At 49.8% G+C, this 17,978-nt stretch overlaps 1 protein-coding gene across 1 annotated transcript in view; it reads right to left on the bottom strand.

Annotated features, from left to right (window-relative positions):
* The window catches only part of LOC119972907 (piezo-type mechanosensitive ion channel component 2-like), a 1,374,210-nt gene that overhangs the window by 614,032 nt on the left and 742,200 nt on the right, over window positions 1–17,978 (bottom strand). Inside the window, 1 exon segment of the mRNA XM_038810453.1 lies at window positions 9,097–9,259. Within this exon segment, the coding sequence (XP_038666381.1) occupies window positions 9,097–9,259 (163 nt within the window).

Below are 17,978 nucleotides of genomic sequence, written 5' to 3'. Positions count from 1 at the left end.
GGAGGGGACAGGCCCACGATCGGTGCCCACCGATCGTCGGGCCAGCGTCCAAATCGGATGCACTATTTCCCCTCCGCCGCCCCGCAAGATCAAGCCGCCACGTCTTGCGGGGCGGCTGAGGGGAAAAACGGCTACGGCGCATGCGCGGGTTCGTGCCGTCAGCGTCATGACGTCAGCTGCGCATGCGCAGGCGCACCCCCGCGGCCGAGATTTACGGAGCGCCGCTCCTAGCCCCGCCGGGAGGGGAGAATAGGGGGCGAGGAGCAGCCTCCGAGGCCGTCGTGAAACTCGGCCGAGTTCACAACTGCCCTCCTGAATTTTCCCGGGAGCGGAGAATTCCGCCCAATGTGTTTTTTTTGTGAAAATGCCTTTGAGATTTGAATTTAACAAAGAATAGGGATGCCTGTGAAATCGGTTGTTGAATATTGGCTTAAATGGAAAGATGAATGGATCAATTAACAAATTTAAGTCTTATCATACAGCAGAATGGAGTATCTTGTTTATTATTTTAGTCAGGAGAGTGTGAGTTTGCAGTCCTTTATCCCTTTAAAAATCTGTAGCAGCGAGAGAAGGCTGATAATTAACTGTTTGAACTTTACGAGCAGAAGAATCGGTGTGTTTCATTTGTTTTATGTGAATGTTTGTGTATTGGTGTTACTATTGTTTTGGACTACATTTGTTAAGGTTCATCTTTTTGGGGGATTAACATTGTCTGGAGTTTTTAATTACAAACACTCTAGAACTTTACAACAGAATCACAAGGACGCTGACATAATTCATTTTGCTTATTGTTGTTTTAAAGCACTTGATATGTTTTGATGCTTGTGTATGAATACTATTGTGTGTGTGTCTGTTTCAAGTGTTAATGTTTTATGTCTGAAATTGTATTCTTTGAGACCATAGTTTAAGTGTTTTAAGTTAAATAGCAGCAAATAAAATCTGGGTCACGTTTTTCTGGCCAGAGGCGTGATTCCAGGATATTTTTGATCAACATGTGGGAATTTTAATCTGGGCACAAATTCATATATGTAAGAATTAGATAATTTTAATTCAATAGGATTGATTGGAATTTGGGATGTCTAAAATGATTATGGCCAATCGTGTGTTGGATTGATCTTGTGTTAAAACTTCTTGTCAGGTTCAAAAAAGAATTATTCCTGACACAACAAGAAATTTTAAAAAATGAGATCAAGAAAAAAGTATGTAAAGTAGGGATTATTAAAGAAAAGGGGTCCCTCATTGTGTTTTTGGTTAGGTCGAAACAAAGAGAGGTGGTGATGTAATGACGTCCAGTTGAAAACCTTTACTCTGTTCCTTTTCAAACAAGCAGAAAATTAACCCTTGTCTGATAACAGCTGATGGTGCATTTATATTTTTACAGGAATTGAGAATTACAAAGTTTGAATTGTCAGACATGTTCCAATTAATAAACCCATTTTGCCCCAAGCAGAATGGATCTTTTGTGTTTCCTTTACAGGTAACTGCAAGTGGAACAAGATTTTCAGTTGTTTCAGGAATTTGAGAATTTATTTTATCGAATCACAACAGTGTAGAAGGGGGCCATTTGCCTATCGAGTTTGTGCCGACCCTCTGAAAGAGTGCCATACCCAGGCCCACTCCCCCTCTCCATCCCCATATACCCACCTAACCTACACATCCTTGGACACTAAGGGTCAATTGATCATGGCCAATACACCTACCCTGCACATCTTTGGGCTGTGGGAGGAAACCCACGCAGGCACGGGGAGAAATTGCAAAATCCCCACAGTCACCTAAGGCTGGAGTGGAGCCCGCGTCCCTGGCAGTGTTAAACACCATGATGCCCCCATTGTAAGACTTTCAATTTTGCAGCAATAATTGGCCTGAATTAAAATCCAGTTAAAGGGGAGCGGGCATTCAGTGAGAAATTGTAAAAGATGGAGAAACGTGAGGTTGCATTCACCAATCTTAGACAAGTCCTAAAAAACAGCGTTAACAATAGGGTTGTCAGATTTTACTTGCCCCCTTCCACATACATGGTCATAATAATAAGAATTACTACATTGCCATACTGACCCAACAATATGGTGATTATAAGTGACCTGTAGTCTATTCCTCTAACAGGCAATCAGCAGTTGCAGTTGGACGTAGGAAATCCATATAAAACACCCCTGAGTGTAGGTTATGAACATGGGAAGATTGAAAATGATCTCAGATGCCAGAATAATAATAATAATCTCTTATTGTCACAAGTAGGCTTCAATGAAGGTACTGTGAAAAGCCCCTAGTCACCACATTCCGGCGCCAGTCCAGGGAGACTGGTAAGGGAATTGAACCCTCTCTGCTGGCGTTGTTCTGCATTACAAGCCGGCTATTTAGCCCACTGTGCTGTTACTTAAATGGGAACAGCCAAGTTGCATATATAAACATTGAGGAAAGGAATATGTATGTGCTGTGCAGATTGGAGTTGAGGAAGTGAATAGGGTAGAAGAGCAATTAGAGGAGACCCATGTTACCCTGTTTGTCGATGGGATACAGTGGAGTGAACGAAGAGCCAAGAACAGGATGAGTGAATGTTGAGCAAGGCGGGATGAAATTAAAGGTGGAATCTGTTTGCTGGTAATGAGAATGATGATGATAAGGGGGGAAAAAACCTGACATTTAAAGGGAGTGTAAGAAGACAATTTTAAAAAAAAATCAATGCACATGTTTAGGTGGTTTCCCTGGAAATTAGGACAAACCTCTTTTGAAGAAGAGATGAATTGGACATTAATGAAAATCTGAAAGCCAACAACACTGTTGTTTGAATTTGGGATACTTCTGGGATGTGAAAAAACAATGTAATTTAGCAGGTTACATAAAAAAAATGTAATTTAAGACAAGGAACAAGTAATCACAATGTTACTTCCTGGACTCAAGATGGATACAGATAATTGGAGAGCTGGAGAATATTTCAAGTCCATGCATGATATTTTTTGAATGATATTGAGTGAGGTGATCTGCAAGTGGGGGATGTCACAGAGAACTGAATTTTCTCCCTGCAGAGATCACCCCACTCAAGGGCTAGAGAAAGAAAGTGACCAAGAATAATAATGAGATGAGGGGTTAAACAGTACGATCTCACCCGTGAAAACTGGAACCTTTTAATACGCGACTCAGAAGTTGAAATTATATCCACAGAGGAAGCCCGAGACCTGCTCGTGGGTATTTGTTCACACATTACGGTCTTAAGATTCAGGACTATTCTCCAACATTTATTGGTCTCCCTGTAGAAATTAAATTTTCTTAACGTCCACCAAGACAGATATGAAATGATAATCAATTGACCAGGCGGGGGACAGAGAAAGGGGGCTGAGTTTACTGAGCCAGGTCTAAGGGACCCATAAGGAGGACCTGACATATATAAGCACTGCAGAATGCTGCCCAGATTCGACAACACCCTAGGGCAGGTGGTGCAACAAGCCATGCCGAGATTGCTGATGTCAGACGCTCCAAAGAACAGACCCGTAAGGCACAATTACAGGTGAACCTAGCTGCCCAGATCTAACAGACTGAAACAATTAATCAAAGCCCCTCCTAGGTTATGCCTCTCAACACTTCACAACCTCCCCTCTTGCCAATAAGCACGCTTCCTGTACTTAAAGGATTGTAACAGTATATCGACTTGCCTCATTCCAGTGCTGAAGGCTGTTCCTAAACAAAGGGACCATCAAAGGCATCTGTGCTAGTTTCCGCTTGCTTGCTCTTCGTGATTTATTCTCTGTTAAATTTTAGAAGAATCAAAGGGACAACTATGGGGAAATATTGAAACTGTGGGGAAATATACTCTGGGAAAATATTGAATTTTCAGAGTGACACATCAGCTTTTCAAACTCCAAACCACAAATGTGACAGTGCAACAATGAAAATGCAGTCAGTAAGTTAGATACAAGTATAAAATGCGGGTATAAAATGCTGAGATGGAGCGCCAATCAGGAATCACAACTCAGGATTACTAAGCCAATGGGGGACAAAGAAGGGGTGTTAGTAAAAACGTGCATGTATAAGAAAGCTTGAACATTGTGCGTGTGGTTCTTTCTTTTGTTCTCTTTCTTTTGCTCCTCTGTGCTTTTGTTTCTTTTTTTATATCTGAATTTGTACGAACAAGGTTTTGCAATAAACTTAATCTAAACCTACCACCGGACTTCGACTCTTATTTGAAAATAAGAGATCCTCTGTCTCCAGCCAGATTTGGCAATGGTAATGTTATTGAATGTCAAAGGGAGGTTAGATTCTCTCTTGTTGGCGATGGTCATTGCCTGGCCCATGTGTTGCACTTGCCACCTATCAGTCCAAGCCTGAATATTGTCCAAGAATTGCTTAATCTCAACAGGGACTGCTTCAGAATCTGAAGACTTGCAAAGGCACTGAACATTGTGCAATCATGCGCCAACATCCTCACTTCTGACTTTATGATGGAGGGAAGTTTATTGATGAAGCAGCTGATTGTTGGGCCTCGGACACAATCCTGAGAAACCTTTCAGTGGTATATCAGGACTGAGATAAGTGACATCCAACAACCACAACCATCTTTCTTTGTGCTGGCTAGGACTCTAACCAGTTGGTATGGATCAGTGCAAAATGGCACCACAGTGAGATTTCCCAGGTGCGGGCATTGGTTTGGGCCTTGGGAAAATCATGTGCAGACATAATCAAATCAAATCATAATCAAATTCCAGATATCTGACATCATAGATACATAGAACATACTGTGCAGAAGGAGGCCATTTGGCCCATCAAACCTGCACCGACCCACTTAAGCCCTCACTTCCACCCTATCCCCGTAACCCAATAACCCCTCCTAACCTTTTTGGACACTAAGGGCAATTTAGCATGGCCCATCCACCTAATCTGCACGTCTTTGGACTGTGGGAGGAAACTGGAGCACCCGAAGGAAACCCACGCAGATACGGTAAATGCAGCACGGCAGCACGGTAGCACAAGTGGCTAGCACTGTGGCTTCACAGCGCCAAGGTCCCAGGTTTGATTCCCGGCTTGGCTCACCGTCTGTGCGGAGTCTGCACGTTCTCCCCGTGTGTGCGTGGGTTTCCTCCGGGTGCTCCGGTTTCCTCCCACTGTCCAAAGATGTGCAGGTTAGGTGGACTGGCCATGATAAATTGCTCTTAGGTCCAAGGTTAGGTGGCGTTACTGGGTTATAGGGTGGAGGTGTGGGTTGAAGTAGGGTGCTCTTTCTAAGGGCCAGTGCAGACCTGGTGGGCCAAATAACCTCCTTCTGCACTGTAAATTCTTGATTCTCTGAAATGGGCATTTTGAGTTCAGGTATTAGGCAGTCCACAGTTACATTGGAACAGTCTAAAATATCAAAACACCCCTTTATAACCTTACAACAATGCACTAGTAACAATGGAACGTAGGACTTAGGAACAGTAGTCCATTCAGCCATTCAAGCCTGCTCCACATTTCAACAAGAATATAGCTTATCCGGTGGTAGTCTCAACTCCACTTTCCTGTGTGCTCCCCATAATCCCTGACTTGTGTCTGTCAAAAATTATGGCCCCTTCTCTGCAGCATTTTGCTCAGGATCTTATGGGTGGGATTCACTGTTTCAGAGACTAAAGGCTGGAATCACCATTTTTGAGCCTTCGTGGAGAGGATCTGTGGTGTTTTACATCAAAAAAATCGGTGATGCCCCCTCACGATCCTGTGACCGGTGAGGGGCTAGCAGCCATGCCATATAAAACTCCCAGCTCCCACAATAAAAACATCTGGAAAATGGCCTGGTCCGTGGCCGCGCATGGCGACAACCTACAGCAGTCGCGCCGTAAAACATGGCGCCACCCTGCCAGATAGTGCCACTCTGATCATCCCCTGGCCACCCCCAACCGGCCTTCGCGGGAAGCCCCCCACAACCAGTAGCACAGCTCCCACCCGACCATGGCAGCACTGGACATAGTCTGCTGCTGCCACGCCTGTATCCGGACCGTTGAGACCAAACGTCAACCGCGCGGTTGGGAACTCGGCCCATCGGTGGTGGAGCATCAGGGGAGGGCCTTCAGGTGATGTGCTAAGGCCGTTCTAACAGCGTGCGGCGCGTAATGTGTTGACGCTATTTCGGAGGGAATGGAGCAAACATAATCTGCATCAAACAGGAGCCTCCTCCCCCCCCCCCCCCCCCCCCGATTTCGGTGAGAAGAGAAAAGGGATTCTCCGCCCGATCGCTGATTACAAAATTGGCATTGGGGAACAGTCAATCCCGCCCTAAGTGCTGACACAGGACAGAATTGGTGGACAGCAAAATTGGCGCCAGTCCCAGAGCGCTTCAACAACCATTGATGGGCTAGCACCGGCGCCACGTGGAGCACGATTCCAATGAAAAACTGTGCCCAATTTGCTGGGGTCAGCATTAACACTCGAGAGGCTGACAAGCTACAGCTGCATATTAGCATTCCACTCCTTACAAACACGATGACAGCACGGAGCGTGACAGCCCGGTTTGCGGACGTGGAGCTGGAGCCTTGTTGGTCGCACACAGCACCACCACACGCCACCGTACTCAGGGCCTGGGTGCAGGTGGCCGATGCTGTGTGTTCCACCGCCAGGACCGGACAGCAGTGCAGAATGAAGCTGCCATGACCTCTTCAGGGTGGTCAGGGTGAGTAGGCAGCACTGTGCCCTGGCAACAACCCCTGTCCCACACACCCGTAACCCTCCCCCTGCCCCCACCTGGATGGCGACCGTGCTCCACCCACCGGCAGTGTGCGTGCTCCCCCAACCTGCTCCACATGCACACCCATACCGGCCACCATGGAAGCCAGAGCTGCCCACCCCTGTGCTAAATGCATCCAATTGTCTAACATTGTGCACTTTCTATCACCTCCCCCCCACCCCTCCCATGAGAAGGCAGTGCATAGCTGCCAGGAGAGGGAAAAGATCGGAAGGAGACCGCCGGATCTCCGCCACTGCACCACAGCGAGCACTGGACCTTGTCTTTGGGCCCGGAGAGAGACCAATTGCCAAGGCGGAGGTCGCCATCGTGCAATCAAATGAGCCCCTACTGAGTTGCGGTTCCCCATTGCATGTGTGGGCACAACCCCCACACCACCTACCACCCTCACACCCCCCTCACCACTCCCACACCTTCCACCACCACCCACAACCCCCACAGCTAACACCATCATCCAACACCCCATACCTCCCATCACAAGCCCAGCAGCCACCCCACCGCCACCCCTCAGCCCCATCGACCACTTCCATCTTACCACCACCCCCACCCCCCCCCACTACCAACCACCATCCCCCCCCCCCCGCCCCCCCCCCCCCCGCTCACCACCCCCACACCACCAACCACCCCAAGGCGCGATGCGATCCAATCATGTGTCATGCTATGTGTTTTACAGGATCACCTGGTGACTAGGCACTTCTGGTGCCCCCCCCCCTCCCTCGACTCCAATCCCAAGTAGGTAGCAGCAAGGAAAAAAAAACAGACAGTGATGAGAGCCCTCGAACCGCAGCCTGAGACACCCCGAAGCACCAGTCTGGAGACGACACTGATTTCTCGACACAGCTGTCTGCAACATCCTCGATCCATCCCAGAGACACTCACCTCAGTTGGGCAATTTCGCAAAGAGCCTCCTGGGGCACTATCTGGTGCGCACCACAGCTGGAAGTAGGAATCCCCAAGGAGTCGGACGGTTGGAGGGTATCCCGACGTCAGGGACTAGCTGGTGCCAGAATAGGTTTTGGGCTTCTGGCAGAGGCAGTCCCATTGATAGTGGAGATGCAGTCACAGAGCCAAGGACTGCATGAGGCGTTGTCACCTGGCGGGAGCTCTGACCCGCGGCTGCAGTGGCGGTCCTGGTGAGGGGCAGGGGGTATCTGACTCCGGGGGCGCCTCACCGGTGGCCAGGCCCGCGATCAGAGACAACGATCGGCGGGCCATTGCAATCTTGGGGGGAACTTGCCTTACTCCGCGTGAGCCCACTGTATGTCTCCACCATGTCAGCGACGCCTGCGCCAAAGTGGGCCACTGCGCGCATGCGCGGACCCGCTTGCGGCTCCTCCGGGCCCCTCCAGTAAGGCCCCTCTGGCAGCCTGAGCTGCGAGACGCACGCCGGGGCCCTGCGAGCCCCTTGGAAAACGGAGAAGCACCCCGGACGTTCAAGGAAAAAGTCCGGAGTGATTCTCACTCGTTTTCTGGCGGGAGTGGGGACTTCGTCCCCAAAAGGGAGAATCTCGGTCAATAACTTTGTTTCACTGAAGCATAAAGCTTTGGGTTCGCAAACAACGGCGGTCATTCTCCGGCTCTGTTATGCCAGCGCAAATCCTGCTATTTTGGGAGAATAGAGAGAGAGCCTCGAAACGGGATTTGCGCGGGATGCTCCCAGCCCGCTGCAGCTGACGTAATATGGTTCACGTCCGTAATGGGTGTGAATGAGATTTGCATATTTAAATGGTGATTTAAATATGCAAATCTCATTCACACCCATTAACGACGTGAACCACATTACGACAGCTGCAGCGGGACAGGTTGAAGCTAGATTCCCCAGCTCCTGGTATTCTCACCCTTGCCGACGTAGCATGAAGCCTGCGGGAATTACTACCGGTCTCCACCACCATAGACCAGAGAAGATGACCATACTGGTTGACACTGCCATGGGCCCGGGCAAGAGCAAGGCCTGAAAGGGGGGGGGGGGGGGGCATTTGACAACATCATGATAGAGCTTCACTCAGGTGGGTACCAATGACTGTGGGGGTGGGGGTGGTCCTGAATGGAGACACATTATGAGGTCCAACGTTGCCAGAGTGGTAAAGAAAGGAGGTTGATGCTGGCAAGGATGGTGGTGATGTGGGGAGCCTTTGAGATCAGGGAGTCTTTTAAACACGGCGCCCAGATCTCTGTGCGGCCGGGCTTGCTGGCGTGTTTAAGCCCCGCCCTCTCCATGCTGGTGTAAAACTCCCCTCCAAAGAAATTTCTAAATGTGGGTAGATTGCGATCTGGACCATACCCAATCAGACGGCGGGAATCACAACTCGTTTCCTGCTGGAGACTACACATAGAAAGGTTTCTATTTTATTGTAAAGGCGAAGGTAAAAGGAGTAAAAAAGATCAATTTTTACCTGTTCTTCATTCTGGAATTCTGGATTGTACTGTGCCATGTCCTCAGTTGGTGGCTGCTGAACTAAATTTTTACAGACAAGCCATGTAGCCACGCCAGCAACAAACATTCCAACATCTGGAGCAAAAAGTCTAATAATATTCCCAGCATCTGCCCCACTCACACTGTGAAGAAAAAAAAAGAATCTTCAGTAAATATGAAGAATTTAAAAATGAATGCGGCACATTAGGAAGATCTACATTCATTTAGTAAACAGTTACATCATTCAATTAATAATTCTAACTGTATGAGGTGGTACTGATGATAAACTGGCAATGGGTATAAAATAGAAAAATAATTTATAGTTCCAGAAGCACTTACACAATTTTGGATCATCAGTTTTTACCTTTTACAGTACTTACTCACAAGCATTATCATGCACTAATAGTTTATTTCTTTGAAAGCTTCTTCCCGTATTTCTCCAGAATCCCACGACGTGAACCATTCCTAACCAATGGTGAAGGTTTTTGTAATAACATTTGGGAAAACTGCATTGGCAGATTACAACCCAAGGGGTGAACACAAACATTTTGGGTGGAATTTTCCAATGTTTTAACAAAGTGTGGTTTCAGGACAGTAAAAACGGTGTTTAGCCCACCAGCAGGTTTCACATCATATTTTCAGTCACTTTGAAAAAGAAAAGGTTTAGTCCTGGATTCACATCGCCTCTGTAGCAGGCGGCTTCTGACTCACCCTCCCTGCCATCAGCTAAGAGCTTAAATCAGTGGTGCCCACCAATGTCTTCATGGTTCTACAATGAGAATGATAGCTGATGAGTCAAGTCCAAGATTTACAAAGACAACACTTGGCAGATTGCTGGATGCTATGGAGGAGCATCAGCACATTGTGTACCCACGCACAGGGTGGAGACCCTCAAGCAAGATCTTGCATGTGGCTATGCTGGTGAGCACCAGCTCCCTGTAGAGGAGGATAGCCATCCAGTGTCATAAAGAATGAATGATCTCCTCCATTCTAGAAAATAGAAAATAGGAGCATGCTGTCCTATTCATTATGATCATGGCTGATCATCCAACACAATAGCCGAATCCCACCTCCCCCCATATCCCCGAGTGCTATTTCTATTTTTTTCCCTATTTTTTTTTTAAATTTAGAGTACCCAATTCTTTTTTCCAATTAAAGGGCAATTAAGCATGGCCAATCTACCTATCCTGCACATCTTTGGGTTGTGGGGGTGAAACCCACGCAGACACGGGAAGAATGTGCAAACTCCTCACGGACAGTGACCCAGAGCCGGGTTCGAACCCGGGTCCTCAGCGGCGTATGCAGCAATGCTAACCACTGTGCCACCGTGCTGCCCTCCGAATGCTATTTCTAACTGGTGGGCACCGATCGGCGGGCCGGCCTCTCTGAAGGAATACCTCCTTTCCTCCGCCGCCCTGCAAGATCAATCCAACATTTCTTGCGGGGCGCCCGCGGAGAGGACGGAAACCACGCATGCGTGGGTTGGCGCCGGCCAACCTGCACATGCGCGGGTGACGTCATTTATGTGGCGCCGGCCACTTTTATGCGGTGCCAAGGCCCGGCACGCGTAAATGACGCGCGCCGCTCCTAGACCGCCGGGGAGTGAGAATAGGGGGCGAGGAGCGGCCTCCAACACCGGAGTGAAACACTCCGGTTTTCACTCCGGCGTCGGGACTTAGTCTCCCGATGGGAGTATCTTGCCCAGGATCTCTGCATCCTCCTCACAGCCCACCCTCCAACCCAATTTTGTGTCATAGAATCATTAGAGTGCAGAAGTAGGCCATTTGGCCCATTGAGTCTCCTACGACCCTCTGAAGGAAGACACTACCTAGGCCCAATCCAATTCCCCACTCTATCCCTGCAAACTCACCTTGGGGCAATTTAGCATTGCCAATCCACCTAACCTGCACATCTTTGGACAGTGGGAGAAAACTGGTGCGCCCAGAGGAAACTCATGCAGACAGGGAAGAATGTGAAAATTCTACACAGTCACCTGAGGTCAGAATTGAACCCGGGTCCCTCACGCTGTGAGTCGCCAGTGCTAACCACAGTGCCCCATGCAAATCTGCAAACAGCAAATTTGGAGATATTACATTGCGTTCCCTCATCTACTTCATAAATATATATATTGTAAATAACTGTGTACCCTACCAGTTACTGCCTTCCATTTGGAAAAAAGATGTTATTTCCTACGTTTTCATTCCTGTGGTGATATAACCACTGTAGATATGTGTACTTGCAGTAGGGGGATGTATGGCTGTACCTGTAATACAGGTTCCTCCGGAAAGCCCCTGCCGGCTAGCTCCGCCCACAGGGAGCTTGTTTATAAATATGCGTGTGAGTCACTGAGATCGTATTCTACAGCTGTCGCCGGAGGAATAGCATCACACAGCAATAAATCCTCGATTGTACATGTCTCGAGTCTTTGTGTGCAATTGTTAGCGCCACAATTTATTGCTGTGTGATTTTCCTTACACCATGGATATCAGGATCAAGCCTGACCGTCTGCAGCTGGATCCGCAGTCGCCTCACACCAGGAAAGACTTCATTCACTGGCTTTCAGTCTTCGAGGCCTACATCTCTTCAGCGGACCCTCCCCCGACGGAGGCTCAAAAAAGACAACTCCTGTACTCAAGACGTAGCTCCAGTGTCTTCCCTCTAATTCGAGATGTGCCTGACTACGACAGAGCTATGGAACTGCTCAAGGACAACTATGCACAGTCGACGAACACACTGTTTGAGAGACATCTACTCTCTACTCGTGTCCAGCAGCCGGGTGAGCCGATTGAGGACTTCTGGAGGGCCCTTATACCTCTGGTACGAATTTGCAACTGCCGGGCCCTCACACCCACAGAACTCTCTGATTTACTCATGCGCGATGCCTTTGTTACAGGCATTGCATCGGACCCCATCCGGCAATGACTGCTGGAAGGGGCCGTCCTCGACCTCGCGGCCACAAAGACTCTGGCGTTTTCAATGACGGCCGCCTCCCGTAGTGCGCGATCTTACTCTACTAGCCACTCGGCCCACCCGTCCTACCCCTCGTGGGCCCCGCAAACGGCTCCCCCCCTCAGCAGCCACCGCCGTGCACTACGCCTGCGCTGCGCGCCGCACCGCGCTCCCTGGGGGTCCCCGCTGTTACTTCTGGGGTCAGCAGAAGCACACCCGCCACGCTGCCCGCGACCTGCAAAGCTTGTGGCAAGAAAGGCCACTTTGCAGCGATGTGTCAGTCCCGGATGGTTGTGCGTCCATGGGCACCACCATCTTCATCCCCCACCGCCATGTGCTTTCCATGGGCGCCACCATCTTGTCCCGACCCCACAATATGCGCTCCATGGGCGCCGCCATCTTGTCCGGCGCCATCTTCTCCCACACAGGTACTCCAGACGCCGCCATTTTGTCCTCCCGGGACGGGGCCACGGGACATGGGCCGCTACCGCTACTCGTCAGACTCATCAGACTCGACTGACGATCACCCGCTACTCGCCTCCGTTACGCTCGACCAGTCGCGTCCTCGCAACCTGGCACCCTCTTCCACAACGATGCTGGTCAACGGCCACGTGACCTCCTGCCTCATCGACTCTGGGAGCACCGAGAGCTTCGTCCACCCGGACACGGTAAGACGCTATTCCCTTGCGGTCCATCCCGCCAACCGGCAGATCTCTCTCGCCTCCGGTTCCCACTCTGTCCCGATCTGGGGTTTCTGCCTGGTTAAACTTACTGGACAGGGCGTGGAATTCGACCGTTTCCGGTGTAAATTCTCCCCAACCTTTCCACGTCACTCTTACTAGGCCTGGATTTCCAATGCAATCTCCAGAGCCTCACCCTCAAATTCGGCGGACCCCTACCTCCCCATACCATTTGCGGCCTCGCGACCCTCGAGGTCGAGCCTCGCTCCCTCTTTGCCAATCTGACCGCAGATTGCAAGCCCGTCGACACCAGGAGCAGACGGTACAGCACCCAGGACAAGACCTTCATCAGGTCCGAAGTCCAGCGGCTGCTTCGGGAGGGTATCATCGAGGCCAGCAACAGCCCTTGGAGAGCCCAGGTTGTAGTGGTTAAGACCGGGGAGAAGCACAGGATGGTCGTGGACTACAGCCAAACCATCAACCGGTACACGCAGCTCGACGCGTACCCTCTCCCCCGCATATCTGATATTGTCAATCATATTGCACAGTACCTGGTCTTCTCTACTATTGACCTGAAGTCCGCCTACCACCAGCTCTCCAACCGTAAATCGGACCGTCCCTACACTGCCTTCGTGGCAGACGGTCGTCTGTACCAATTTCTTAGGGTTCCCTTCGGCGTCACGAATGGAGTCTCGGTATTTCAACGAGAAATGGACCGAATGGTTGACCGGTACAGACTGCAGGCCACCTTCCCGTACCTCAACAATGTCACCATCTGCGGCCATGACCAGCAGGATCATGACGCCAACCTTTCTAAATTCCTCCACACCGCATCTCTCCTTAATCTCACGTACAACAAGGAGAAGTGCGTGTTCCACACAGACCGCTTAGCCATCCTTGGCTACGTAGTCCAAAACGGACTACTGGGGCCCGACCCCGACAGCGTGCTCCCCCTCATGGAGCTTCCACTCCCCCACTGCCCCAAGACCCTCAAACGCTGCCTGGGGTTCTTTTCTTATTACGCCCAGTGGGTCCCACAATAGGCTGACAAGGCCCGCCCACTTATCCAGTCCACACATTATCCCCTCACGGCCGAGGCACAACAGGCCTTCGCCCGCATTCAATCCGACATAGCCAAGGCCAGGATGCACGCAGTAGATGAGACACTACCTTTTCCAAGTAGAAAGCGATGCTTCAGATGTCGCCCTTGCCGCCACGCTGAATCAGGCAGGCAGACCCATGGCATTCTTTTCACACACCCTCCACGCCTCCGAAATTCGACATTCCTCTGTTGAAAAGGAGGCCCAGGCAATCGTTGAAGCAGTGCGGCACTGGAGGCATTACCTGGCCGGCAGGAGATTCACTCTCCTCACTGACCAACGGTCGGTAGCCTTCATGTTCAACAACACGCAGCGGGGCAAGATCAAGAATGACAAAATCTTGCGGTGGAGAATTGAGCTCTCCACCTTTAACTTCGAGATCTTGTATCGCCCCCGGCAAGCTCAACGAGCCCACAGACGCCCTCTCCCGAGGTACATGAGCTAGCGCAAAAGTGAACCAGCTCCATGCCTTTGCCATCCGGGGGTCACTCGCTTGTACCATCTAATCAAAGCCCGCAATCTGTCCTACTCTGTCGAGGAAGTACGGACAGTCACCAGAGACTGCCAGGTCTGTGCTGAGTGCAAGCCGCACTTCTACCGGCCAGATCGCAGGCGCCTGGTGAAAGCGTCCCACCCCTTTGAACGCCTCAGCGTGGATTTCAAAGGGCCCCTCCCCTCCACTGACAGCAACACCTACATCCTTAGTGTGGTCGATGAATTTTCTAGGTTCCCCTTCGCCATCCCATGCCCGGATATGACGTCTGCCACCGTCATCAAGGCCCTGGATTCCATTTTCCCTCTGTTCGGTTTCCCCGACTACATCCACAGTGACAGGGGATCCTCGTTCATGAGTGATGAGCTGCGTCAGTTTCTGCTCAGCAGGGGTATCGCCTCCAGTAGGACGACCAGCTACAACCCCCGGGGAAACGGGCAGGTAGAGAGGGAGAATGGGACGGTATGGAGGGCCGTCCAGGTGGCCCTACGGTCCACGAACCTCCCAGCCGCTCGCTGGCAGCAGGTCCTCCCTGACGCGCTCCATTCCATTCGGTCACTACAGTGCACCGCAATTAACAGTACACCCCATGAACGTGTTTTTGCCTTCCCTAGGAAGTCTACATCCGGGGTGTCGCTCCCGACTTGGCTCACGACTCCGGGCCCAGTCCTTCTCCGTAGGCATGTCCGGCACCACAAGGCAGAACCCCTGGTGGACAAAGTACGCCAACTCCACGCCAACCCTCAGTATGCCTACGTGGAGTTCCCCGACGGCCGCCAGGACACAGTCTTGCTCCGGGACTTGGCTCCCTCAGGTGCCGATCCCATGCCCATGCCACTTTACCCCCCCGCGCCACCCTCCTTTTCCCCAGCGCCCCCGTATTCGTCCCCACCAGGTCCATCCCTCGTCCCTCTGCCCACACTGGAGGACACGGAAGATTTCGGCTCGCTCTCGGAGTCATCCCGCCAGCAGCCAGCACCAACACCGCCAACACCTGCACCATCGTTGCCATCACCGCCTGTGCCGATGTCGCCACCACAGCTACGCCGATCACAGCGGAACTTCGACCACCGATTCGGCTCAACCTGTAACCTGCTAACCAGATGGACTCTTGGTTTTCTTTGTTTGAACCCTTTTGTAAATAGATCATCCTTTGTATTATAGTTACACGTCACCCCCGCCGGACTCATTTTTTACAGGTGGTGAATGCGGTGATATAACCACTGTAGATATGTGTACTTGCAGTAGGGGGATGTATGGCTGTATCTGTAATACAGGTTCCTCCGGTAAGCCCCTGCCGACTAGCTCCGCCCACAGGGAGCTTGTGTATAAATATGCGTGTGAGTCACTGAGATCCTATTCTACAGCTGCCGCCGGAGGAATAGCATCACACAGCAATAAAGCCTCGTTTGTACATGTCTCGAGTCTTTGTGTGCAATTGTTAGCGCCACAATTCCTGTCTGCCAAACAGTTTTCTATCCATCTCAATACTTTAGCCCTAATCCCATGCGCTTCTATTTATATGCTAGTCTCTTTCGTGGGACTTTGTCAAAAGCCTGAATGTCCAAATAAATCCAATCTACTGGCTTCCCCTCGTTAACCCTACTAATTATATTCTCGAAGAATTCCAGTGGATTTGTCAAGCATGATTTGTGCTTCATAAATCCATACTGACTATCCAATCATGCAACTGTTTTCTCAGTGCTCTGCTATAAAATCTTTGAAAATGGATTGTAGAATTTTCCACACTACTGACGTCAGGCGTCCTGGTCTATAATGATCTACACTCCACCAGATCTTTACCCCTTTTAACAACAAAATGGATGCCATTGTTTCCAGCAAGGCCCCCCACCCATCATGTCCTCAAATATTTCTACCATCAGCAGCGCCAATTTATCCTTAAACATTATATAAAATTTCACGGGAAAAGCTTCCGGCCCCGGTGCCTTACCCATCTGCATCTTCCCTATCGCTACCTGCACTTCTTCCGCCCCCATTGGCTCCACCAATCCTGCCCACTCCCTCAAACGCCCCGAAAACTCCCTCATGTCTAATGCATCTTCCGGCAGCTCTAACCTATACAAGCCCCTATAAAAGGCTTCAAAAACCTTGTTCACCAGCTCTGGCAACACCACCAGCTCATTCATCCCATCTCTGACCCAAACTATCTCTTGCGGCTTGCTGAATTTAGGCAGTTAGGAGCGAAATTAAAAAGTAGGACCTCAAAGGAAGTAATCTCGGGATTACTACTAGTGCCACGTGCTAGTCAGAGTGCATAGATATATAGAAATATGAGCAAGAGGAGGCCTTTTGGCCCTTCGAACCTGCTCCGCCATTCATCACGATCATGGCTGATCATCCAACTCAGTAGCCTAATCCTGCTTTCTCCCCATAGCCTTTGATCCCATTCTCCCCAAGTGCTGTATCCAGCCGCCTCTTAAATATATTCAAAGTTTTAGCATCAACCACTTCCTGTGGTAATGAATTCCACAGGCTCTCCACTCTGTTTGTGAAGAAATGTCTCCTTATCTCTGTCCGAAATGGTTTACCCTGAATCCTCATACTGTGACCCCTAGTTCTAGACACACCCATCATTGGTAACACCTTCCCTGCATCTACCCTGTCTAGTCCTGTTAGAATTTTATAAGTCTCTATGAGATCCCCCCTCATTCTTCTGAACTCCAGCGAAACAATCCCAACCTTTTCAATCTCTCCTCATATGACAGTCGCGCCATCCCTGGAATCAGTCTGGTAAACCTTCACTGCACTCCCTCGAGAGCAAGAACATCCTTCTTCAGCCTTGACAAAGTAATTGGACTCGAAACATTAGCTATTTTCTCTCCCAACGGGTGCTGCTAGACCTGCTGAGATTTTCCAGCATTTTATCTTTCATTTCATATTCCAGCATCCGTAGTAATTTGATTTTATCCTTCCTCAGAGAAGGAGACCAAAACTGCACACAATACTCCAAATGTGGCCTCACGAAGGCCCTGTACAATTTCAGCAACACATCCCTGCTTCTATACTCAAAAACCTCTTGCAATGAAGGCCAACATACCATTAGCCTTCAATACTGCCTGCTGCACCTGCATGCTTACCTTCAGCAAATGGTGCACAAGGACACCCAGGTCCCGCTGCACACTCCCCTCTCCCAATTTACAACCATTCAGGTAGTAATCTGCCATTCTGTTTTTGCTTCCAAAGTGAATAATCTCACACTTATCCAAATTATACTGCATCTGCCATTGATTTGCCCACTCGCCCAACCTGTCCAGATCTTGCCGGAGGATCCCAGCATCCTCGTCACAATTCACCCTCCCACCTAATTTGGTATCATCTGTAAACTTTGAGATGTTACTTTTGTTCCGTCATCCAAATTATTAATATATATTGTGAATAGCTGGCTCAGCACCGATCCCTGTTGTACCCCACTAGTTACTGCCTGCCAATTTGAAAAGGACCCATTAATCTCCACTCTTTGTTTCCCCTCTTCCAACCAGTTTTCTATCCACCTCAATACATTTCCCTCAATCCCATGCGCTTTAATTTTGCACAATAATCTCTTATGCAAGACTTTGTCAAACGCCTTCTGTAAGTCCAAATATACCACATCGACTGGCTCCCCTTGTCAACTGTACTG

The sequence above is a fragment of the Scyliorhinus canicula genome, chromosome 10 (genome assembly GCF_902713615.1).
Source record: "Scyliorhinus canicula chromosome 10, sScyCan1.1, whole genome shotgun sequence".
NCBI classification, from domain to species: Eukaryota; Metazoa; Chordata; class Chondrichthyes; order Carcharhiniformes; family Scyliorhinidae; genus Scyliorhinus; species Scyliorhinus canicula.
The sequence above is the reverse complement of the archived record's forward strand: the minus strand, read 5'-3'. Positions and strand labels throughout refer to the sequence as shown.